Here is a 24,561-nt window from a genome sequence, read left to right on the forward strand (position 1 = left end):
AACGTGGTTTAAAGCCATCTTCCCCCCTACACTCCTCCCTCCTTACCACAAGTGCAAGAACGAAATAACTGAGAATAAGACGTATTATTTCCAAAATAACCAGGAATCAAATTTTCCTTTAGATATGCAGGCCTGAAGCCCATTGGGCCACTCATGTTTAAAAGTGATTTGGGTTTAATTCATATGTAATGCATCAAAAAGCTTCTTGTTTGTTTTCTCACGAAGTGAAGAGTACTGGGACTCTGCAGGAGGATTACTGCCACATCTGTGTCACAGTCATGGAGATTTGCCTTAAGTCACAGTCCTACTCTCAAACTGTAACATAAAATATTTTTAAAAATCAAAGTGTTTGTTTGCATTTCTTTTTTTCTAAAATATTTCTGCGGCTGTACTCACTTGCAAGCTCCATGTGGTAGTATAGCATGGTAATGTTGTTTGAATTGTTGACATTCCACTGAGAGAACAAGTGCTTCATTGGAACTTAATGTACTGTATCTAGTATCTGACGTACCACTGGAAAAGTATTTTGTCCCATCCTTTTTCTAACAATCAATAGTATGCCATACATATGTAAAAAGGTTATAAAATTAGGCAGCACTGAAACAGGTAAAATCTAGGGGAAAGTTTACAGTCACATAGTGGGAACTTTCTGAGCATGGGACTTTTACAAGGATCAAGTAACACACCTATCATACCACAAGTCAATTGTACCTAAATATCATGCATCATACCAAATGGACTGAAGGTAAAAAATCCATTGTAGTTGACATACTACACTGACTATGGTGAGAGACTGTGCCACACACTCTCAAAGAAACTGTGGAACCACCTGTTCAGCATCCTGTACAGCAGACAGGAGAAGATCAGGAATAAGCTCTCAAAACTGGAGACTCTCACACAAAACCAACCTTCCACACAAACTTCCATGTAGCTGGACTTTACAAAAACAAGACAAGCCATTTACAATGCACACTTCACTTCTCTACAGAGGAAAAAGGACAGTAAGCTATCTAAACTCCTACATGCCACAGGGGGCTACAACAGTGGTACCCTCAACTCGCCTAACAATATTGTTAATCTATCCAACCACACACTTAGCCCGGCGGAAGAGTCTGTCCTATCTCGGGGACTCTCTTTTTGCCCCACCATCCCCATGAACATGATACAGTTCTGCGGTGATCTGGAAGCCTACTTTCGTTGTCTCCTACTTAAGGAATATTTTCAACACACCACTGAACAGTGCACTGACCCACAGGAACCCTCCTACCAACACTACAAGAAGAAGAATTCTGCGTGGACTCTTCCTGACGGTCAAAATGATAGACTGGACTTCTACACAGAGTGCTTCCACAGATGTGCACAGGCTGAAATTGTGAACAAACAGCATCACTTGCCCCATAACCTCAGCCATACAGAACACAATGCCATCCACAGCCTCAGAAACAACTCTGACTTTATAATCAAAGGGGCTGACAAAGGAGGTGCTGTAGTCATAATAAACAGGTCGGATTATGAGCAGGAGGTTGCCAGGCAACTCTCCAACACTACATTTTACAGACCACTATCCTCTGAGTACCAAAAGAAACTACACCGTCTGCTCAAGAAACTCCCTGCTACAGCACGGGAACAAATCTACACGGACATACCCCCAGAGCTCCGACCAGGGGTATTCTATCTGCTACCCAAGATCCATAAACCTGGAAACCGTGGAAGCCCCATCATCTCAGGCATCGGCACTCTTACAGCAGGATTATCTGGCTACTTGGACTCCCTCCTCAGACCCTACGCTATCAGCACTCCTAGCTGTCTTCGAGACACCACCGACTTTCTGAGGAAACTACAATGCATTGGTGATCTTCCTGAAAAAACCATCCTAGCCACTATGGATGTAGAAGCTCTTTACACCAATATTCCACATGAGGATGGATGGACTACAAGCTGTCAAGAACAGTATCCCTGATGAGGCCATGGCTCACCTGGTGGCTGAACTTTGTGACTTTGTCCTCACCCACAACCATTTCAGATTTGGAGACAACTTATCCCTTCAAGTCAGTGGCACTGCTATGGGTATCCGCATGGCCCCACAATATGCCAACATTTTTATGACTGACTTAGAACAACGCTTCCTCAGCTCTCGTTCCCTAATGCCCCTCCTCTACTTGTGCTACACTGATGACATCTTCATCATATGGACCCACGGGAAGGTGGCTCTTGAAGAATTTCACCTGGATTTCAACAATTTCCACCCCACCATCAACCGCAGCCTGGACCAGTCCACACAAGAGATCCACTTCCTGGACACTACAGTGCAAATAAGTGATGGTCACATAAACACCATCCTATACCAGAAACCTACTGACCGCTATACATGCCTCCAGCTTCCATCCAGGACACATCACACGATCCATTGTCTACAGCCAAGCCCTAAGATACAACCGAATTTGCTCCAATCCCTCAGACAGAGACAAACACCTACAAGATCTTTATCAAGCATTCTTAAAACTACAATACCCACCTGGGGAAGTGAGGAAACAGATTGACAGAGCGAGACAGGTACCCAGAAATCACTGACTTCAGGACAGGCCCAACAAGGAAAACAGCAGAACACCACTGGTCATCACGTACAGCCCCCAGCTAAAACCTCTACAGCACATTATCAACGATCTACAACCTATCCTGGAAAACAATCCCTCACTCTCCCAGACGTTGGGAGGCAGGCCAGTCCTCGCTTACAGACAGCCCCCCAGCCTGAAGCAAATACTCACCAGCAACTACACACCACACCACAGAAACATTAACCCAGGAACCAATCCCTGTAGCAAACCTCGTTGCCTACTCTGTCCCCATATCTACTCTAGTGACACCATCAGAGGACCCAGCCACATCTGCCACACCATCAGAGGCCCATTCACCTGCACGTCTACTAATGTTATATATGCCATCATGCACCAGCAATGCCTCTCTGCCATGTACATTGGCCAAACCGGACAGTCCCTATGTAAAAGAATAAATGGATTCAAATCAGACATCAGGAATGGTAACACACAAAAGCCAGTAGGAGAACACTTTAATCTTCCTGGACATTCTATAACAGATTTGAAAGTAGCTATACTTGAACAAAAAAACTTCAGAAATAGACTTCAAAGAGAAACATCAGAACTAAAATTCATTTGCAAATTTAACACCATTAATTTGGGCTTGAATAGGGACTGGGAGTGGCTGGCTCATTACAAAAGCAGTTTTGCCTCTCCTGGAATTGACACCTCTTCATCGGTTATTGGGAGTGGACTACATCCACCCTGATCGAATTGGCCCTGTCAGCACTGGTTCTCCACTTGTGAGGTAACTCCCTTCTCTTCATGTGTCAGTATATTTATGTCTGCATATGTAATTTTCACTCCATGCATCTGAAGAAGTGGGGTTTTTACCCACAAAACTTATGCTCAAATAAATCTGTTAGTCTTTAAGGTGCCACCGGACTCCTTGTTGTTTTTGTGGATACAGAATAATGTGGCTATCCCCTGATACTTGTGTATCACCCTTGTGATCCAGGAAAGACATCCAATCTCAGGCTTCCTGTTGCTGTCTCCTCTCTTAGGGCAAAGAAAGACATGTGTGTCTCTCTTCCTTCTGACAGGGAATTTCCAGGCTGCACAGTTCCCTGACTACATTGTGACAGGTTATTCGGAAAAAGAAAAGGAGTACTTGTGGCACCTTACAGACTAACAAATTTATTTGAGCATACATTTATTTGTAGCTCACGAAAGCTTTGCTCAAATAAATTTGTTAGTCTCTAAGGTGCCACAAGTACTCCTTTTCTTTTTCCGAATACAGACTAACACAGCTGCTACTCTGAAACCTGACTACATTGTGAATCCCCCAGCAATACAGATTGCTTAAGCAGGCCTGCTTTGTCTTCTCAGAGGCAATGAACAGTGTAATTGATACAGTTAAGTTACCACACAGCTCTTTCAAAGCAAGCATATTTATTCTCAAGGCAAAATCATTACAGAAAAATATTAAAAGCAATGAAAGAATCAACATGCATATGAATAAGCTTCCTAGAGCTCACCCACTGACTCCAACAGGGCTCTGGCCAGTGAACGTTAAAATCCATCACCAAGGGATTTTTCTGCAGTCACAAGTTCATAACAGCCATTAGCTCAGAACAAACACACCCATGAATTTATGAGTCACTCTTTTATCCACTTTGGGTCTCTGGTCTGGTCCTAAAGAAACAGATATCAGCAGACAATGAGTTTCTCCTCAGGCAGCAGCATCAAAAGGATGGGTCTGGAAGTGAGAAGTGGCTTTCTCCTCCTCCCAAATGTTTCCTGGGAATCCCACTTACCTTTGTTTATTGAGCTAGCACATTGTTTCAAAGACTCCTTTGAAGCTCGTAACATTTCCTAAGATTTACATTCGTCATGGCTCTTAGAGAAGTTACATACGGTCCACAGTAATATTTGGATTTTTAATGCAATGAACTCCTAAAATACTTAAACTTAATTCAATAAGGTTTGCCAGGATGTTGCAGGAACTTGCCATATCTGTCACAGCATCCTTTTGAAGAAAAGCCACCATAGACCTGCAAAGTAATATGTGTAATTACTCCATGATATGATGATGCTTACACATTTTAAGTTAGGTTTATTATTTAGAATTTCCCCAATATTTTCTTGACATTTTAGCCTGCATATTACCTCTCCAGCAAAATACTGCAAATTGCACTTATTCATGGGAAAACTGTTCCTTGCACACACATGCACACACATACTTCACAGTTTCATGGTAATCAAATCCTCATTAAATATAATCCTAATTCTTGCTAACTGGGCATTTCTGTAGAACTGATGTTTATCCCTTACGCAAAACACTTCATATAAATGACACAGTTGAAAGGTCAGTATTGGCAGCAGCTGTGAATGGGAGATTACAACTGAGTGTTTTAAAAGGGATTTCACCTAAATTTCTCTCTCTCTCTCTCCCTTTTAAATTTAAAACCAGGAATGAACCCAAGAAAAAGCCATATGTTTAAATACTCCAGGGACACATACAGTAAAAGATGATGGATGAGTGGCCTTTTTCTTCATGAAGATTTACATGGTTGTCTTGAAAAGCACTCATTTTATGGCATTAATTCGATCCCAAAATGATATACTTAAGGGTCATTAAGCAGTTTCAGCCAATCAAACATTTGGTAACTAGGATCCAGTTCATACACTACTCTCCTATTGTTTCTCCTTTGTCTAACTACAAAACGGTCAACAGTCTGGTCTCTTTTACCTTCCATGAATGATTTTCTTTGATCAATTTTGTTTTCTTTATCTAAAATATGCTTAAATAGCTCCATCTATTATTGGTGATGGCTTTCATCTCAAGATTTCTCAGGCTACAAAGCTTCTACAGATGCTTGAGTATAGATACCTCTCTGTTTCCCCCTCCTGCCCCCAACTTTTGTCTCTCCAAATCCACTTTTCTGATCAACGAGGGATTGGAAAATGTGGAATAACCGAATAAAGCTGATTTTGCAGCATTTTGAAGAGCTACTTTCCCTGGGAGCATAGAGCTGTGTTGAGATTAGAGAAGGGAGGGATTCACTGCAACAGAGTTAAGATGAGGAGTACAAAGGTGCTGACAGCAGTAAGTATTTCTTGCTTCCCCTTTATTTGCTTCTGGTAGGCCCTAGTATCTTCAGGATTTTGATTTTGATTTTTTCCCCTTCAAATCATAGGCTGTGACCTAGTTGGAGTCTTGCCCAATAGGCTGAAAAATACTGGTGTGATTCGCTATCGAACAAATAGTATCTAATAGTATCTAACAATATTTAAATACTGATGTGATTTACTCTCCAACAGATGCTGCTCAGTTACAGCTGTTTAAAATCTATGGCCATAGGGGCCATATAAGAACCTAGATTTGTAGACAGATATGGAATAAAAATCTCAGCTATTAGGTATGATAGGATGGGGTTAAGGTTAAGATGTGAGAAAATAGAGCAACTGATAAAGAGGATAGCAGAAGGCAGGCTTAGCACAGTTAGGAACTGTACCACATTGCAAATGGTAAAAGCCATATGGTGGTAATCATATCATGTATCCTTAAATCTAATTTTAAAAAATACTAACTTTTATAGAAATATACATCTAGCATATTATCTGGATTCATGTACAATTGGATTCTGGTTCATGGCTTTGTTGCTAAAAGCAGAACACGGTAGTGCATTTATTTTCCAGTAATTTTGGCAATAGAATGTTGCATTTTTAATGTGGATGTTGTGTTGCAATATGAGAATATTACATTGTTCCACATTTGAGTTGCACTCTGAAGTGAAGGAGTTGTGTTTTGATATGAAATTTTATTGCAATGCGGTGATACCGTATTGAGGCATTTTTGTGTTGTTGCATCTTGGGATTAGTGCTGACTTGTGAGACTGTAAGACATATCATTGCTAGGGTCCTACCGAATTAGTGGCTGTGAAAAATGCATCACGGACCATGAAATCTGATATCCCCCATGAAATCTGGCTAGTGTAGGGGAGGGACAGAGCTGGGGGCTCTTACCATGTGCTGGTCTCCAGATGCTAGTCTGGACAGGCTGCAGAGGGATGGGACTTCCTCTTCGCCTGCAGGGACCAGTCTTGGGGCTGGGTCAGACTCACCGCCGGGAACCTCCCCAGACTGCAGTAACCTCCACGGTGGTTATTCTGTGATCCTCCCACACAGTAGCCTTGCGACCCCCTGCTATGGTCCCCTTTTGGGTCAGGACCCCCACAGTTACAACCCTGTGACATTTCAGATTTAAATATCCGAAATCTTAAAATTTACTATTTTTAAAATTCCATGACCATGAAATTGGCTAAAATGGACAGTGAATTTGGTAGGGCCTTAATCATGGCATGTCTGCCCCACACGTACAGGGCCCAGCAAGGAGCCAAGGAAATACAGGACACGAGTGTGAAAACTAAGGAACAGAGTTCACTTTCATAGCGCGCACTAGCACGTGTGGTACAGAGTCAGGCACAGTATAAATCAGACAAACAGTGCCTTCCGGTTGGCTGTTACTGCAGGACAGCCTACAGTGCGGGCGCGCATGGGACACAGGCTGGGAGGTGTCACTGCAGCAGGCTGACCAGACAGCAAGGGTGAAAAATCGGGACGGTGGGGGGGTAATAGGAGCATATATAAGAAAAAGCCCCCAAAATCGGGACTGTCCCTATAACATCGGGACATCTGGTCACCCGACACTGGAGGGATGGGTGAGGCAGCGACAGACCGTGGTAGTGGCTGCGATGAGGCCATGTGATCCTGGGGCACTTGGCCCCTCCCTCCCTGGTGCCCGTTTACTAACAGACACGTAACACGGTCTAGCCACATCCACCACAGCTGCCCGTGCGAAGAACGGGCCTGCCAGGGTTCTTGCCCTGAGCAAAGATGGCCGCCGGGGTGAGGGCAGAGAGCAACGGTCTGCGTCACGTGGTTAGCGGGCTTGGGACTCGGCCTGGCGGAGTCTCTGGGGGAGTTAGGACAGGAAGCGGAAATGACGTTTTAAAGAAGCGCCAGGGGCGAGCCCGCCTCGATTGCATGGCGATGAACAGCCGGCTTCAGGAGATCAGGGAGCGACAGAAACTGCGCCGGCAGCTCCTGGCCCAGCAGGTAGCGGGGGCGGGGAGCGGGTTCGACACGAGGGAACGTAGGGGCCGGGCCGGAGCACTCCCAGAGAGCAGCGCCCGCCGCGGAGGGCTGTGTGTCTCAGCTGCTCTGACCCCGCCCACACAGCTGCGGCAGGCGCGCTAGGCCTAGCGCTGGCAGGTGCGGGTTTGCCCCGTGCCCCCCCCCCCCCTTTTGGCTCCTGGTGGTTAGGTCCCGAGGGCGGCGGCGGCGGGCCCAGAGCGCTAGTGGCGCGGGGGAGGCAGCGTGCCACGGGCCGTGCCCGCGTGTGCCCCCCCAGCCCCGTCCCGACGCTGCTGCGCTGCTGGTCTCCAATACAGCGTGTGCTGAACGCAGCGGTAGGAGCCAGTGTCTGAGTGACTGTTGCACAGCGAGGGGTCAGTGATCAGAGCATCCCCGGTGCAGAAACTAGCCGGCTTAGGCTGGGTTTGAGGTGGTTGTGGCCGTTACTTTTTGCTGGGCTGTAATATGTGTGTGTGTGTATTGCCCTTCCTTCAGTTGGGAGCTGAAAGTGCGGATAGTATTGGTGCCGTATTGAACAGCAAAGATGATCAGAGGGAAATCGCTGAAACGAGAGAAACCTGCAGGTCTGTATTGAAGCAGTTCTCTGTTAAAAATCAGTTTTTGCTCAATGTAACCTATCGTTTTTTGAAAGAGGGGGAGAAAAGAGCAGGATCAGTTTCATAAGACAAACATTTTTTTTTTTCATCCAGGTTAACAAAAGTAAAGAAACGTTAGTCCACATCAGAAAAGAAGAATTAAAAAATATTTCACAATCAAAGGCCTCTGCTCATAAATCTTATTGAGATATTGTTCTAAAAATAGCCTTGCCATAGTGTCCCTACTTTTCCTGTGTTTACAGAACTCCATTGTTTCCACTTGTGATTGCAAAGGGAAACCTTAAAACAGCTCTTAATTGACTAGGAGAGAGACCTTTGTTAGATCTGTTTAACTAGCATTTGGTACAACGCTGGATGTTGAACTGAGGTGGTTGTTAGCCAGTCCTGGAGGACTATAAAAACAAAAGGTAAAACTGTACAACACACAGAAACACAGAAATAGTAAAAGAAATACCCTAGCCAACCAAGTTTTAACAATATTAGAGCCAAAACATGCTTACCGTAATCAAAGAAAAAATCCCTTTGAAGTGATTGACTGCTTGTTTGAGTAAGGCCAGCAGGATTTAGCCCCCATCTTCAAACTAATCCCCTGGAGACAGAAACTAATTTCATTTACTCCAGATTTACACTAATGAAATCCTAACTTCAATAGGAATGATTACTGGATTTACACTGCTTCAACTGAACTGATAATCTGACCATTAGGGTCTGGTCAGTTTGAAACACTGCAAAGTAAATGTGTTGTTTTAAGGTTCTAGCAATATAAACAACTAAGAAAATAACTTAGAACTCTTTTAAAGAGTTCTTTTGTCACGAAGCTGTGGCAGTATGGTATTATGAGCGAGGCGGTCCCAAGCCATTTTAGGCTTTATAGATTAAAACCAGGCTCTTAAATTCAATTCAGAAACTAATATGCACCCATTGCAGATAATCCCAGATTATGAAATATGTTCTAATGTAGTAAAGAGAGAGAAATTGCTTTATATCTATGACTTTTCTATATGTTTTTAGGGCTTCTTATGATACTTCAGCACCAAATGCAAAACGGAAATATCCAGATGAGGGAGAGGCTGATGAAGAAGAAATTGAAGAATATAAGGTTAAAAAGACAGTGAAATAACAGTCCAAGAAACAGAATTTTTTTAAAGTGGTGAACTTTCTGTGCTGAATGATAAAAGATTAGTTTGTGGGAAATTTATTTCAGGAAGTCAGTCACTAAAACTGTTAGATTCAATTTCATGGTATTGATATGCCTCGTGTAGGGCTAAAGGAAAAGGAGGACTTGTGGTACCTTAGAGACGAACAAACTTATTTGAGCATAAACTTTCGTGAGCTACAGCTCACTTCATTGGATGCATTGAAAGCTTATGCTCAAATAAATTTGTTAGTCTCTAAGGTGGCACAAGTCCTCCTTTTCTTTTTGCGGATACAGATTAACACGGCTGCTACTCTGAAACCTGTCATGTAGGGCTGTTTAACATATATATTTAATGATTAAGTGTCTTCCATGGGTCGTCTTTGAGCTAGCGAGGAAGTTTAGGTGATGAGGAGAACCCCTTGGATGCAGTTGTGGTGCATTGTTCTAGTCTTGGTACATAGTAACATCTGAAAGCTTAATTATTTTTCTCATGTAGGTCGTTGGAATATGGGGATGATTACTGTGAGAATATGGGCGGTATTGGAAGAGACAAGTTTGAATAGATGTGGAAGGGCAGAGTTAGAGAGGGTCTTGACAGCATAGACGAGTATAGTGGTAAAGGGTGAGCAAACCAGTGGACAGATTCAAAGAAAGGTGTGATGTCGTCATAGGAGTTGGCTAGGAACATGTTACTAGTAATGTTGTATGAAAAGAAATTGTGATATGTATGTGTTGAGAGGCCAAAGAGAAAGAGGTTGCATTACCAATGCAAAATGGGAAATGAGTTGCTGGCCAAGAATAAATATTTTGCAGTACACGTACAGTATATTTTGCAGGCCACCGCTTCCCACAGCTCCCATTGGCTGGGAACGGCGAACTGCAGCCATTGGGAGCTGTGAGAGGCTGTTCCTGCAGACACTCAGGTAAACAAAGTGTCTCGTGGCCCGCCAGGACCAAACTGTGAACCAAGTTTGGGAACGCCTGCACTAGACTGAATATGCCCCTTGGGATAACATTAATAAACAGTTATAGATTGATTTGTCAGGTTTATGAAAACGAGACAAAGTACTGATTCAGGTTTTCCTGGTTATCTCTCACTGCAGTCTGGACCTGCAACACTCTTAGTATTCTTCTAATTCCAGAGCTATAGTGAGCATAGGTGGCTAATAATGCCTAATTATGTTATGGTTTTGTTATACAGACAAAAATCTGTCAAGTGAATAATAGAGACTAAAAAGCTCATTGTGTTATCTAAAGCAAGGTTGAGCCCAGGTTTTCAGACATGAGAAGTAGTGCACTAAATCATTGCCCCACCCAGACACTTGGGAATTTCTGATACTGAAATCCTGTTGCTTAAGATAGAAGAGCCTTAGCTAGTAATGTGGATAATTCATTAATGTCTAGTTGCCATGTTAACATTACTGAAGTAAAAGTAAATAAAGAGCAACTTGTTCCTTTTTGAGTACAAAGTCAGGTTTTTTTGTGTTTCTCAGGAGTTGTCGTGAAATCCTGTATGTAGCACTGATATTTTCTCTCCTCTGTGCCATTTAAAAAGAATTATTTAACTGCTAGGCTTAAGGAATAGAGAGGTATTTTTATACTGGCATTTCTCAAATTGTGTTCTGTGAACTGTTGATAGATCACATGCTACTTCTACTTGCTACTAGCTGCTGTAGCCTATTTTACAATTTGTATTGCTGTAGAAACCAATCAGTTTTGGGGTCTCATTGCCTCAGCAAACCGTATGAACAAAAAAATTAAACATTCCTTGCTCCAAGGGGAGCTTGCAGTCTAAGGCCTAGACCCCACAATCAACTTCAGGTGAGCAGACCACCGTTGACATAGGACTTAACTACAGAAAACCAAGAGATTGGGGGCAGGGAAGAGAGGCATAACTTCTGGGGGAAAATTGGTGAGGGATACCAAAGTTCAAAGATTTAACCACTGTCCCAGTGAACTTCCGTAATAGGCCCATTTTTGTTTTTAAGACCAAAAAATTAACCATTTTCTCTTACTGTATGTTTTCAATTGTAATATGAAACTAAAGAGAAGGTTGACTGTCCTGTATTTTCTCCCAGTGTAGTTACTCTGAAGATGCATGATAAACCCATTTGGTTTATACAGGGCAGGTGACAGGAGCTTGTGTTCACAAGTAATACACTGAGAGTGATACACTGAGCAGAATTGACACTTGATCGGGACACTGTTATACTTTAGATTGTGAATGTACCAGACTGGCATCCTTCTAGTTTTGTAGTCTTGAGTGGGAGCATACATACATGATGATTACCTTTACAGGGAAAGGAAATTTCTTGTAGTTCTTTAAAGGTAGCAGTTAGCCAGTCACCCTTTTTGTAAAAGCTTTGAGTTGTTTGTTAGTTAGGTATTTTTTGAAGATATGGTTGCGGAGAAGGAGTTAAGTGTTGGCTTGTATGATGGGCTGTGGTGACTCATTAAAACATTGGCAGTAACTCACAAGAGGGAGTCTTAATTACTAAGGCTTTCTGGTTTCCCCTGCACAAAAAAATACTTTAGTAGGTGTATATATAAAAAGGGAGTGTAAACTCTTCAGGATAGTGCATATCTGATTTTGTGTTGTGTAAAGCACCACATATATTTATGGTGCTTTATACATGCTTACTTATTTTCAAGGCCTTGTTGGTAACCCAAGCTGCATAGTAATGAGAGAAAGAGTGCCTTTTTTGGCAACACGTCAGTTATATTTCTTTTCCAAAACTGGCATTGGAAACATTCATGATCTACTGTTGCAGGAGGCTTATATTCATAGACAGCCCACTTCTTCCTTCATTAAGAAGCGGAGTCATAATGAGGAGAGAAACAGCATGTGCCTACATGCATATAAAATCTGCTTTATTCCAAAGGATGAAGTAGAGCTGCATCAGGATGAAGAGAACTTGCCCTACGAAGAAGAGATTTACAAAGATTCCAGTACCTTTCTGAAGGTAAGCCCCTTTTGCGCCTTGCAATCATTGCTCTCCCATCATGTGGTTGCATTGAGCTGTCTCGGCAACTGAAGCGGTTTGAGATATTTTATGGGATGAACTTATGCCTCTGAGTGTGAGGTTAATGAAGGGTCTTTATGGATGACATGAAATTAACACTTGGTCTTTAAATTATTCATGAATCACTTGGCCAGTGTCTGACACAAGTGCATGTTATCAGCCTGTTCTATTTTTCGCCTGTTTCAGGCTTGCAACGAGCCATGGTATCAGTGAACCCGTGCCAGTGGCTAAAATTTATAAGAATACGTAGCTTGTGTATTGCAGAATCTTTACAGTGTAGAACAGTGGCTCTCAAACTGGGGGTTGCGAGGTTCTTACATGGGGAGTCGTGAACTGTCAGCCTCCACCCCAAACCCCACTTTGCGTCTAGCATTTATAATGGTGTTAAATATATAAAAAAGTGTTTTTAATTTATAAGGGGGGGTCGCACTCAGAGGCTTGTTATGTGAAAGCGGTCACCAGTACAAAAGTTTGAGAAACACTGATGTAGAATGATATGTTGAGGAAGGGGCAGAACAGTATTTTGTAAGCTAGAAAGTTTTTGCCGTGTGGTATATAAAATCAGTTGGAAATGTGCATGACCTGAATCATCTCTCCCCCTTTTTGTTCCTTTTTTCTATAGGGAACCCAGAGCTTAAATCCTCACAATGATTATTGTCAACACTTTGTGGATACAGGACACAGGCCGCAGAACTTTATCAGAGATGTGGGTATGTCAGAATAGCCCAAACAATTAACTAAGAAAGTTCCTCACTGTTTGCTGTAATATAGCTTCATCTCTTGCTCTTCCTCCCGACCCCTCCTTCTCCTGCCCCAAACTGTAATTGTTTGTATTTGGGCATGCTGTCTTTTTTGGTATTGAAAATAAGAAAGGGAATGGAAGAGTGTCTCTCTGTTCTTTCATTTATAAAATTACCTGGGACTTGGTTTTTGTCATTATCAGTGTTATAGAAGTAGGAAAATGCTATTGCCCACTTTATTTTAAACTATTTAGTTTTAAAAGCTTTTTAACTGGTGAATTTCATGTTCCATTGTGGTGTAGTGCAGTGGCTTTCAACCAGGGGTCTGTGAGCTGTTTCAGGGGGGCCGCAGGGCCCCATGGCTGAAACCTGGATCTCCACGTCCTGGAGCCCATGCGGGGCTGAAGCCAGGAATCACAGGATTGAATCCCAAAGCCTTGGTGCCGCCCCTGTGGGACTAAGTCCCCGCTTTAAGTTGTAATTTTTGGTTGCCCCCCAACCCAGACAATCTGGGTGGCCTGCTGAGCTGAGTCGGGTTGAAGGTGGTGTTCCCTCCCTGGACTCCACTGTGCGGAGCTGGCCTGAGCCCCGCTAACTCTTGCTCCCCAATGGAAGTCAAAGTCTATGTCTGAGGGCCTCTCTGCCCCCACAACTGGGCCCTGGAGTTTTATAGCAGGAAAAAAAAAGGTAGAGAATCTCTGGTCTAGTGGACTGATCAACTGTCCCTAGGTCCCATGGACAGTTTTTTAATCTTGGTTTAGCAATTGGTTTCACTCTGCTGCCCCAGAGAACTCATTTTACATCTGTGCATTCCATATAAAATGGGAATAATACTTTGCAAAGTAAGTTAGTTCTGAGAATTCATTAGCAATGAATTTAGCCTACTAATTTAGAAGAGCATAACTAAGTCAATGTAGTTTCACATGTTCAGGCCAATGCTGAATTTACTCAACTGTTTGAAAAGTGCTATGTAAGTGATAACTGGCTCTGTGTTTTGAGTTTGTAAAATGAAAATAACATCCTTTGGTCCTGTCCTCCAACATGGATGTCTCATGGCAACGTAGTTTAAAAAAAAATCTCTGAAATATTTTATCTCACTGTGAACCAATTATAAGACTGTAAGATTTTCAGAGAAGGGATTGTGTGTTTGTACAGCTCTTAGCACATCTTAGTCATGTCATCTGGGTGCCACCTCAATATAAACATACTATCACAGTCTTTTGAACACTTCAAAAAAATCTTTTGGCATAAGGTATTGAAATAAGAGGTTTTAGATAACAAACTGCTTTCCAGGATAAACAGGATATTCATCTTGACAGCTCTGATTATCACTCCTAAGAAAATCTGCATATTCTGAGTCAGGTATATCTATATTCAGAGTAGCGGCCGTGTTAGTATGTATCCGCAAAAAGAAAAGAATTACTTGTGGCACCTTAGAGACTAACAAATTTATTTGAGCATAAGCTTTCGTGAGCTACAGCTCACTTCTTTGGATGCATTCAGTGGAAAATACAGTGGGGAGATTTATATACATAGAGAACAAGAAACAATGGAACAATGGGTGTTACTATACACACTGTAACGAGAGAGATCAGGTAAGGTTAGCTATTACCGGGGCAGGGGGGGATGGTGGTGTGGAGGAAATGGAACGGGATGGGAGACGACCTTTTGTAGTGATAATCAAGGTGGGCCATTTCCAGCAGTTGACAGGAACATCTGAGGAATGGGGGGGTGGGGGGAGGCTGATGTGATTAGGCCCTATCAGAGGCTCATTCACCTGCACATCTACCAATGTGATATATGCCATCATGTGCCAGCAATGCCCCTCTGCCATGTACATTGGTCAAACTGGACAGTCTTTACTTAAAAGAATAAATGGACACAAATTAGACGTCAAGAATTATAACATTCAAAAACCAGTCAGAGACCACTTCAGTCTCTGTAATTGAGTGACCAAAGACCCAAAAGTGGCAATTCTTCAACAAAAAAAACTTCAAAAACAGACTCCAACGAGAGATTGCTGAATTGGAATTAATTTGCAAACTGGAAACAATTAACTTAGGCTTGAATAAAGACTGGGAGTGGATGTGTCATTACACAAAGTAAAACTATTCCCCCCACCCTCCCCCCCTTCCTCAGATGTTCTTGTCAGCTGCTGGAAATGGCCCACCTTGATTATCACTTCAAAAGGTCGTCCCCTGTCCTCCTTCCCCCCAGTCTCTAAGGTGCCACAAGTACTCCTTTTCTTTTTATATTCAGAGTGAATGAGATGTTCATATGCTTGAAAGACTTATTTCGCTATTTTTACCAATTAGAGAGAATAATGAATAATCTATATGTCTGAAGATAAGTGAATGAGAGCTTGCCTTGTTAATATTTGCTCTGACGTATTGTGTAGCCATAAAAGGAATACAGAATAAATGTAATTGAAATTGGTATTTCTGTGAGGTGTCGTATGCCAGTGGCTCTCAACCTTTCCAGATTATTGTACCTCTTTCAGGAGTCTGATTTGTCTTGCACACCCCCAAGTTTCACCTCACTTAAAAACTAACGGCTTACAAAATAAGACATAAAAATGCAAAAGTGTCACAGTACACTATTACTGAAAGATTGCTTACTTTCTCATCTTTACTATATAATTATGAAATAAATTGTTTGGAATAGAATTGTACTTACGTTTCAGTGTATAGCATGTCAAGCAGTATAAACAAGTCATTGTCTGTGTGAAATTTTAGTTTAGACTGACTTGACTAGTGCTTTTTATGTAGCCTGTTGTAAAACTAGGCAAATATCTAAATGAGGTGATGCACCCCCGGAAGACCTCTGCATAAACCTGGTTGAGAACCACTGTCGTGTGCAGTCGGGCTCTTCTGTAGCAAAGAAACCTATATGAGGATCAAGTAAAAGGAGTCTCTGGACAGCTGTTTCTCTAGACCCTCACACTTTGCAGACATAAGACTGGAGAGATAATTGGTAGCCTCCTTTTTCTGCCACTTTGGGGCTTTTTAAACTTTTAATATCAATATTTAATTTAATAAATTTTATAACTTTTAATTAAAAATTTGGTAACTACTTAGGGTCCTGGGCATGGTCCCAGTTTGTCTCCATGTGGCAGCTCTTCAGGCATCAGCAAAATATTTGTGCTTTTGCACCTACCTTGTAGCTTAGCTCTGTTTATATATGTATACTGTGGGAAATCTCTCTTTGAGACTTGGGCTCACATCACAGTTGGAATATCTGACTGTCTCACAGTCTTTGGTTCAGGGTGGATTGATTTCAAATCATGGTGATTTAAATCACCAAAAGAAAAGTCTTGCTTTACTACTTTGATTTTAATCAACTTTTCCATTTGCACTTGAGTTATTTTCTAAAGAAAATCTATTCTCACTGGTTGCTACATGAAAACATGTTAATTTACAGCTAAACAGAGCCTTTACTCAAGATTTGATGCATCTTTTAACTACCTAGGAGGGTACACTATGACTATGAACATTTATTTAAGCAATTATATAGCTTAATATTTTTAGATTCTTATTAATGGTACATTTTTAGTGTGTTAGAAAATCATGAATGATATATTGGTCATTGGTAATTTAACTTTTTGCTCATGATTTGTGTCAAGCTGCATTAGGATGGTAACTGGAATTTAAACAAACACACAAAGCAGCATATAAAATTTATTTTATATTAACAAAACAACCTTTGATATTTTGGATATATACACTTATTAAAATATGTTTCACATTTACAACTAAATGATTTATAAAGGAACAGCGGGATTACCTGTAGTCAGTGAATTAAACTGATTATTTAGATCATCCTGGGACATTTTTCAGATGTGCCTAAGTGAAAGTTCCTACTTGCTTAAGTCTCTTGAAAATGAGACAATAGTCTCCTAACAATAGACAATAGCCTACTTAGGCTGTCCTTCAAACTTTTAAAACCAGTAGATCTCTTCCACTCCCTCTTTGTTTTTATTCATAGACTGGAAGAAAGAGAAATTTTCTTGCTTTTTCAATTCCCAGTTGATTTCTTAGCTTCGAAGGAAGAAAATATTCTTTCTGTGCCTGCAGAAGAGGTCATTGCTGTCAAAGTTGGTTTAGCACTTATTTCAACAAACTCTGCTTCCAGGTGCTAGCTAGTGACATCCACCAGTTCAGTAGTGTGACTTTCTTTAAAACACTATCAGCAAACATGTACTGCTTGAATGATTCACCTCTAGCCCTGGAATTTATTATGATTGGCGGTGATGCCCATGTCATAGCAGCTGCATCTTCAGCAGCTAGGCATCTATCATCATACTTTGGGTTGAGAATATTGGCAAGAAAATGAGGTGGAGTGAGTGCTTGATCCGTCCTCTTTTTTTACTGGTTGGTTGGTTATTTTTGGGTATGTCTGTTTTCAAAGACTCTGGAAGTTCTTTCTAAATTTCAACAGCATCAGCAATACAGAAACAATCTTTCTGCAGTTTGTCCAAGCTTTCAGTATTTTCAGCATATCTTCCACATTTCTCTTTAGTCTGATGTTGACTATTTTGACTGATAGTGCCATCTGTTTTGTCACGACTTTCTTCACAAATTGTCATCAGAATAGGCCAGTTCTAAATAAATAGCTCAAAACAGTCAACCACTGAATATCATTGTACATCTTGGGGGACAGTTGGTTTGGATCCTCCTGCTCTCATCAGTGAAGCTGAAGCAAAGTGGTTGTTAGGGAAGAATTTGCAATTTCAGCAATACTTTCCTTTATTCCTAGAGTTGGGCATAAGTCTTTGGCTAAAAGATGCACCAAATGAGCACTACCTCCATATGGTGAAAGTTTCAGGTTCCGTTCATTATCTTCTAGATTTCTTCTTGATTTGCAGCATTGTCTGTGACAAAGCTATGTACTTGATGCTTGCATTTTTGTTCATAGTTTGTTATAGCTTTTACTGCTTCTTCTTCTATGTATTATTCTGTATGGGTATTTCCTGATGTATTAGTTGTTTTTGTAAGATAGACAACCCCATCTTCTGTTGTCTCTCTCACACGTATTACTGGATCACTTTGTAAATTGGTCCACCCATCAAGACTCAGATTAATGAATTTCCTGTCAAAGTTTTTCTCATACAGTGTATGCAGAAACCTTACAGCAACGTCTACTTTATAGAGTGGCGTGTAGCCTGATTGTAATGATTGAACCATGTCAATGAAATGTTTGTTCTGAGCAAGATGAAAAGGAAAATTCGATGCAGAAATTAACAAAGCCGCCTTTTCATCTATGGAAACTTTCTGGAATCTGTCAGTCCTGATTATGAACTCATCCATGATTTTACTGGATGGTGAAGAAAGTCTTTTTTGATGAAGGTATGGTTCTGCCTGACGTATGTTCAGCTGCAGCATTGCTGCTGGTATCAGCCAGATGGCTCTGCAGTTAATGGTATTGGAGATGATGGACATTCATAAATCCTATGTCTAAGCTGGACCCTGAAACAAAATGGTAAAATCAAGTCACTCACTCAGAGCTTTACTCAGTGCATTGCTTTAAAATAAATTGTAAATGAAAGATCCTTCCTACTGCAGCTGTTTGTATTAGTGTTTAAATCATATGATTTCTTTTAAACAGAGTTTTATAGGGAATATAATAAATTATAAGGATTATCTAAATCTACTCAAACCCTTATCTCTAGGAACATATCAAACAGCTGTAAAAAAACATTTTTTTAAGTTTTAAAATTCATAAGTGCCTTATAAAATTTTACTTTTAAACAGAAAATCTTCACCTAGGATGTTTGATTATACTGACCAATAAAAAATTGTTTGAGAAGTCCAGCAGCAACAATAAAAATGTATTTGATAAACGCTTCCACAATAAACTAACATGCCAGTTATATTTTGATTCATAAATAGGTAATCTACTCTCTAAACACAAATTTATGACAGTCTCAATTATTTTCTCGTGTGGTAAGACATGGTGGGCTGTCCATAAGAATGGTGCAAAAATAAGTTTACTAACCAGTTGATCCAGATTGTTCAGACATGTCCACATCATCATCTTCAAAGGCATTGCCTTCTGAGGAGGATTTTTCATAACATTTCATTCTGACAACCAGGGTTTGCATCTCTTTGTTCCACTGTTTGCATTTGGCACATGCTCCTTTTTTTACCTAGAGGTACAGGGAATTTCTTGAAAATATTCCCAAATCTGACCTGCAGCCATAGCAGTTTTTTCCCCCCTCCAGTTTCCAGGCGTTGAAAACAACATGAGACTGTACTCTCTGAAGGAATATTGTCCCTTTTTCCCCCATAGTGTTCTGTGTTGACCCGACTGTTTCTCTTTTCTGGTTGCACTCTGCTCCTTCTCCTGTGGTACTTAACTACTTTACCCTTTTCCCCCAGAAAAATAAAAGAACTAACAGCAACCCAAAATTTCTGCTGCTGTAACCATCGTGCCTTTTGAATTGCAGTATTTTATTTGTTTAGCAACAGAGAAGGAGTTAGTTGAGAAATTAATGGATTTCTGTTTATTTGTATCTTTGTCTGTGTACACATGCAAGGAGACAGAACAAGACTATTTACTGGAAGTGCCCAGAACCATCCAGAAGCAAGGTCTGGTAGTTACTGGGAAGTTCAGTGTTTTTTCATGAGCAGGAGAGTAAGTTTCCATGATGGGTGGAGTCATAAATATTCATAATTTAAGAACTGAACCAGTCAGAGCTCAGGTCGGGAGAAGCTATAAAATAGGACAATGAGACAACACAGGTGGGCTCAGTGGATGATCCTGGTGAGGTACATGATGTCTCCAGGAGTCAGTGGCTGGGTCTGAATGCCTGTGATGACTTTGCCAGTCTCTTGCATCCAGTAGCATAGCCCCTGGTTCCCACCATGGGATCAAGCCCTTAATACAATACATGACCGATTGAGTCATAGTTATAAAGCTTGACCTCAAAAGTTAAATGTTTTCCCTGTTTTTTTATATAGAAAAGCAGCCTTTGACTCAAAGCTTTCGATAGAGGCTCATGGATTCATCATATTTATTTTTTATTTTAATGTTTTAAGAGACTGTAATAAATCTGATATTTTGTATTAAATTCAGATTTCACTTTACACAGATTTATTTGGAAAAGGATTATATTTTGACCCTGGTTCTCCCAGTTCCTTGGCTACTGCCCTAATCATTGGACAATCCTTCTAATCAACTCTAGGCAGGTATTCATAGTGCTAGCTGGGAATTGAGGGCCCAGAGGATATGCACACAATAGCATTTGAGGCAATACACTCTGGGGTGTTCTTCTGCCTGCAGAGCTGGGAGTAAGGCGGACTGGCCGAACTGATTACATGGACATGACTGTGGTGTCCTGTTGTTTCTAAACAGATATGTTAAACCAGTTACAGGAAGACAGTTGTGTGCCATACGAGGCAGCTGGTAGGTGTGATGCATTGTTAGCTGATCATAGTTACTAACTGAATATTAAACATGTATGTAGACCCAAACTGTATTTTAGATGCAACTCTGACAATAGCTTTTTGATATATCTCTGTTGAAAGTTACAGGGTGCCTTATCAGCACCAGTTCATTTTCATTGATTCCTTCTCTTGCAAGATCAATTTATCTCCTGATGCGATAGAACCTGCTTTTTTATTTTTATTTTAGTATCCATCACTTTTTAAATTTTTAAATACTCTTATTCATCCTTGAAGATCATCTTTTGGAAATACCCCTTTGCCTTCCGCTCGTTTGAGTTCCTACTGTCTGAGATTTTTGGCTTTTCCACTTCCCACACACAATGTGCTGGGAGGCAACAAAGTAGCAGCTGTAACTAAAAACATAACTGTTTTAATGCAATGTGTAAATAAAGTATGTATGTGAGAGGGGGAAAAAAAGATACTATTTGCATTTCATTGGATACAAATAGCTGTAATGTCAGCTGTGGTGGAGCTTAAGAACCTCTGACACCAGTTTTTCCATGAAATTGGAGGCAGGGGCCATAGCCACTATTCTTAATTAAAATAATCAGGACAAGAATTTTGATTAAAAAAAAATAAAGTAGAAGTGAATCTTTATGGTTTCCAAGTCTCATAAGCTGACAAAGTGGACAAATTTAAAAAAGAAAAGCTTTGCAGGTCACTCATGAAGTTGAGCTAATATTTCTTTGGGGGAGGGAACTACATGACAATCTTTTTGTTTTCTCCTATTTAGGGTACTACTAGGATTTACAAAAATACTTCCATTTAACTTTTTTTTGGTTGTAAGGGGTTTATAGGGAGCAGTGCTCACAGCCAGTGTTTAAATGCTAAGAGTATAACAAGGTCTCTGTCTTACACATACCAGAGCCAAAATTATGCCTTTCTGATACAGGGTTTTAAAATTAAGTCTAAGTAATTAAGAAATGAAAACTTCTATGAAACTTTTGTGTATGCGTGTCTGGTAGTGTTACAGTTACAATAAAACCTGGCTTAAGTGACTGCCTAAGGGACCAGCCGCAGTCAGTTGCCTATTAAAAGTGGTCTTTAAAGGTCAAACAGTTGGTCTGGAAACAGTAATATATATTGGTTACCAAAAAATGTTTGTATCCACCCTGCTTTAGTATACTTAATAAACTTAAACTAAAATTGCAGAAAAAAAACATAAAACAACTCCACTGTATGTCTTTTGCCCAAATTAATTTGAGCAAAAGTGAATCATGGGCTTCTAGAAAAATTTGGAGACTTTTGGACAAGGTATCGTTCATCTTTTCTAATATTTCTATACTTTAGTATTGTAGAGAAGTTCAGTGCACTGGAATGTTCAGTAACTTTGGGCATGGATGACTGAGGATAGCAGGCTTTTATAAAGTACTGGGGTAACCTGAACAGGTTGTAGATTGTGTTGAACAGGGTCTTTTTTATTTAAAAAAAAAAAAAAAAAAAAATATGGCTACTAAAATATCTGGCTCTACTTCAGAATACTTGTTGGGATTGTCTACTGGCTGTCTGTATAGATTTCATTCTCACAGAACAGATTGAAAATTAACAAATTTTCTTATTTTCCTCAGGTTTAGCAGACAGGTTTGAAGAATATCCCAAACTTAGAGAGCTCATCAGACTAAAGGACGAACTAATATCTAAATCTAACACTCCCCCCATGTAAGTGTTTTTGTTAGAAACTGGTTTCTGCTCTCCAGACTCTCTTAATGTTGGCTGTCTGCGCCACAAATCTTTTTATCTTTCAGCACCTGTTTAAGATTTACGCTTTCTATTTCTGGTTTGTGAATCTAAATTAAATCACTGAATCCTCAATAGAATGCAACCATTTTATTTTGGATAATTTAATTTAGCGTTTAATTGATGTCTGTATATAAATTAGATTTTCTTACCAGAGCATGATGGTCATGAAGCCTGTAAAATATCTTTTGTAGACTGTGCTTTGAGCCTCATTTGGATGTAAACATACATCTGGCAGCCAAAAAGGAGAAATATATATGAAAAAGCTTGACCTAGAACAATGTAGTTTCAAACCACAAGAAAACCTTGTTTTAAGAAAATTTGACATTTTATTTAATGTTCAGTGGCCTAAATATTTTGAAAATGCTGTTCTCACCATAAGTATCTCTTCCACACGTGCATAGTAGCTACCACATTGGTATCTAGCTCTACTTTACAATAAGAGAAGCAAGAGACTGGCTTGAGGTGGCTTGCCTTGTTAAATTTCTTTGTTTTCTCCCTGTTCCTACAGAATTTCAGCTGTATTTTAAAATATGCTATTTTTCTACCCATATGCTTGAACCTCATGCATGTGGACCGATACAGTATAGTACTGGCTTTAATCTGTATCCAGAAAGAGTAATTTTCTGTACTCCTTATTTATCCAATTAGCTTGATTGAAATCAGTTGGTTCCAAAATAAGAACCGAGAAGTATGAAGTACCACCTTTCATCTCAGTGGGTGTTGACCCTGAGTAAAGATGGTACACATGTTAACCTTAATTGTTGGCTAATAAAGAATAAAATAATCATGGTGTTCTAAGATTATGGTAGCATTTTGCTTGTCATCGCTCTTTATCTCACTAATACAAAAATGGGTAAAATCCAACTGGCATTCCCTAAATAGATCAACCAAAACTTCCTAGATCTGGCCAGGAGGAATATTATTCCATAAATCAAACCTAGCAAGTCTCTCATAATATTGTAGAATTAATTTTTCACAGAGATAGAACAGTAATTAGCAACTGGTGAGGAGGATAGGCTATACATGAGCAGGAAATGGGACAAGTATTAAATCTGCACATTTGAGTCCCAGAAATAGCTTGCTAAAAGCAAAATTTATAATAGTGTTTTAAAACACATTCTACATATTGGGAATGCAAATTGCCCTCCATATATATAGGATTCATATAGTGCAGATAGAAACTATATATTTTAACATTGCCATTTGTCACTTTATATATACTATTCTCCCCCAAAAAATCAATCATAGCTGAGTAGCAACTGGTTTTTCTTTCCTAAATGGAGATGTATGTCAAAAACATTCCATGTAAATGATTGTACCTTGATGCTGTACCAGATCATGTGTAGATGGTTGTCTAGCCCTTTTCCCTACTCGCTATCCCTGAATCCTTATTGCTGTGTATTAAAAGGACTCCTCTTTGAAAGTATCATTAGTTTAGTTATATTGGACTTTCATAGTGTAATGGTGTAGACCACATTTTGGGACCTTCTACTTTCCTGTTCGTTATTCCACTACATCTGTGTAGTCACTGGTTTCAGAGTAACAGCCGTGTTAGTCTGTATTCGCAAAAAGAAAAGGAGTACTTGTGGCACCTTAGAGACTAACCAATTTATTTGAGCATAAGCTTTCGTGAGCTACAGCTCACTTCATTGGATGCATACTGTGGAAAGTATAGAAGATCTTTTATACACACAAAGCATGAAAAAATGGGTGTTTACCACTACAAAAGGTTTTCTCTCCCCCCACCCCACTCTCCTGCTGGTAATAGCTTATCTTAAGTGATCACTCTCCTTAGAATGTGTATGATAATCAAGGTGGGCCATTTCCAGCACAAATCCAGGGTTTAACAAGAACATCTGGGGGGCGGGTAGGAAAAAACAAGGGGAAATAGGTTACCTTGCATAATGACTTAGCCACTCCCAGTCTCTATTCAAGCCTAAGTTAATTGTATCCAATTTGCAAATGAATTCCAATTCAATTAACTTAGGCTTGAATAGAGACTGGGAGTGGCTAAGTCATTATGCAAGGTAACCTATTTCCCCTTGTTTTTTCCTACCCGCCCCCCAGATGTTCTTGTTAAACCCTGGATTTGTGCTGGAAATGGCCCACCTTGATTATCATACACATTGTAAGGAGAGTGATCACTTTAGATAAGCTATTACCAGCAGGAGAGTGGGTTGGGGGG

General features: G+C 40.4%; 1 protein-coding gene and 1 long non-coding RNA gene across 3 annotated transcripts in view; one reads left to right on the forward strand and one right to left on the reverse strand.

Moving 5' to 3' along the window:
- Positions 1–4,085: 4,085 nt before the first annotated feature.
- Positions 4,086–5,001, reverse strand: LOC122465417. Its single transcript, XR_006290263.1, has 3 exons — positions 4,704–5,001; positions 4,352–4,588; positions 4,086–4,229 (listed from the first exon to the last, which is right to left on the reverse strand). It is a non-coding gene; the product is annotated as an uncharacterized LOC122465417 (long non-coding RNA).
- A 2,371-nt stretch (positions 5,002–7,372) lies between these two features.
- Positions 7,373–24,561, forward strand: part of METTL14 (methyltransferase 14, N6-adenosine-methyltransferase subunit) — a 30,684-nt gene continuing 13,495 nt past the window's right edge. The window contains exons 1-6 of one of the 2 annotated variants that reach the window (XM_007054445.4): positions 7,373–7,655; positions 8,169–8,257; positions 9,302–9,389; positions 12,311–12,391; positions 13,074–13,161; positions 22,205–22,295. In XM_007054445.4, the coding sequence (XP_007054507.2) occupies positions 7,434–7,655; positions 8,169–8,257; positions 9,302–9,389; positions 12,311–12,391; positions 13,074–13,161; positions 22,205–22,295 (659 nt within the window). In that variant the 5' untranslated portion in view covers positions 7,373–7,433. Of the gene's footprint in view, positions 7,656–8,168; positions 8,258–9,301; positions 9,390–12,199; positions 12,392–13,073; positions 13,162–22,204; positions 22,296–24,561 lie in introns of both variants that reach the window. The other variant, XM_037897116.2, reaches the window with a different exon arrangement.

The sequence above is a fragment of the Chelonia mydas genome, chromosome 4 (assembly GCF_015237465.2).
Source record: "Chelonia mydas isolate rCheMyd1 chromosome 4, rCheMyd1.pri.v2, whole genome shotgun sequence".
Classification (NCBI taxonomy): Eukaryota; Metazoa; Chordata; order Testudines; family Cheloniidae; genus Chelonia; species Chelonia mydas.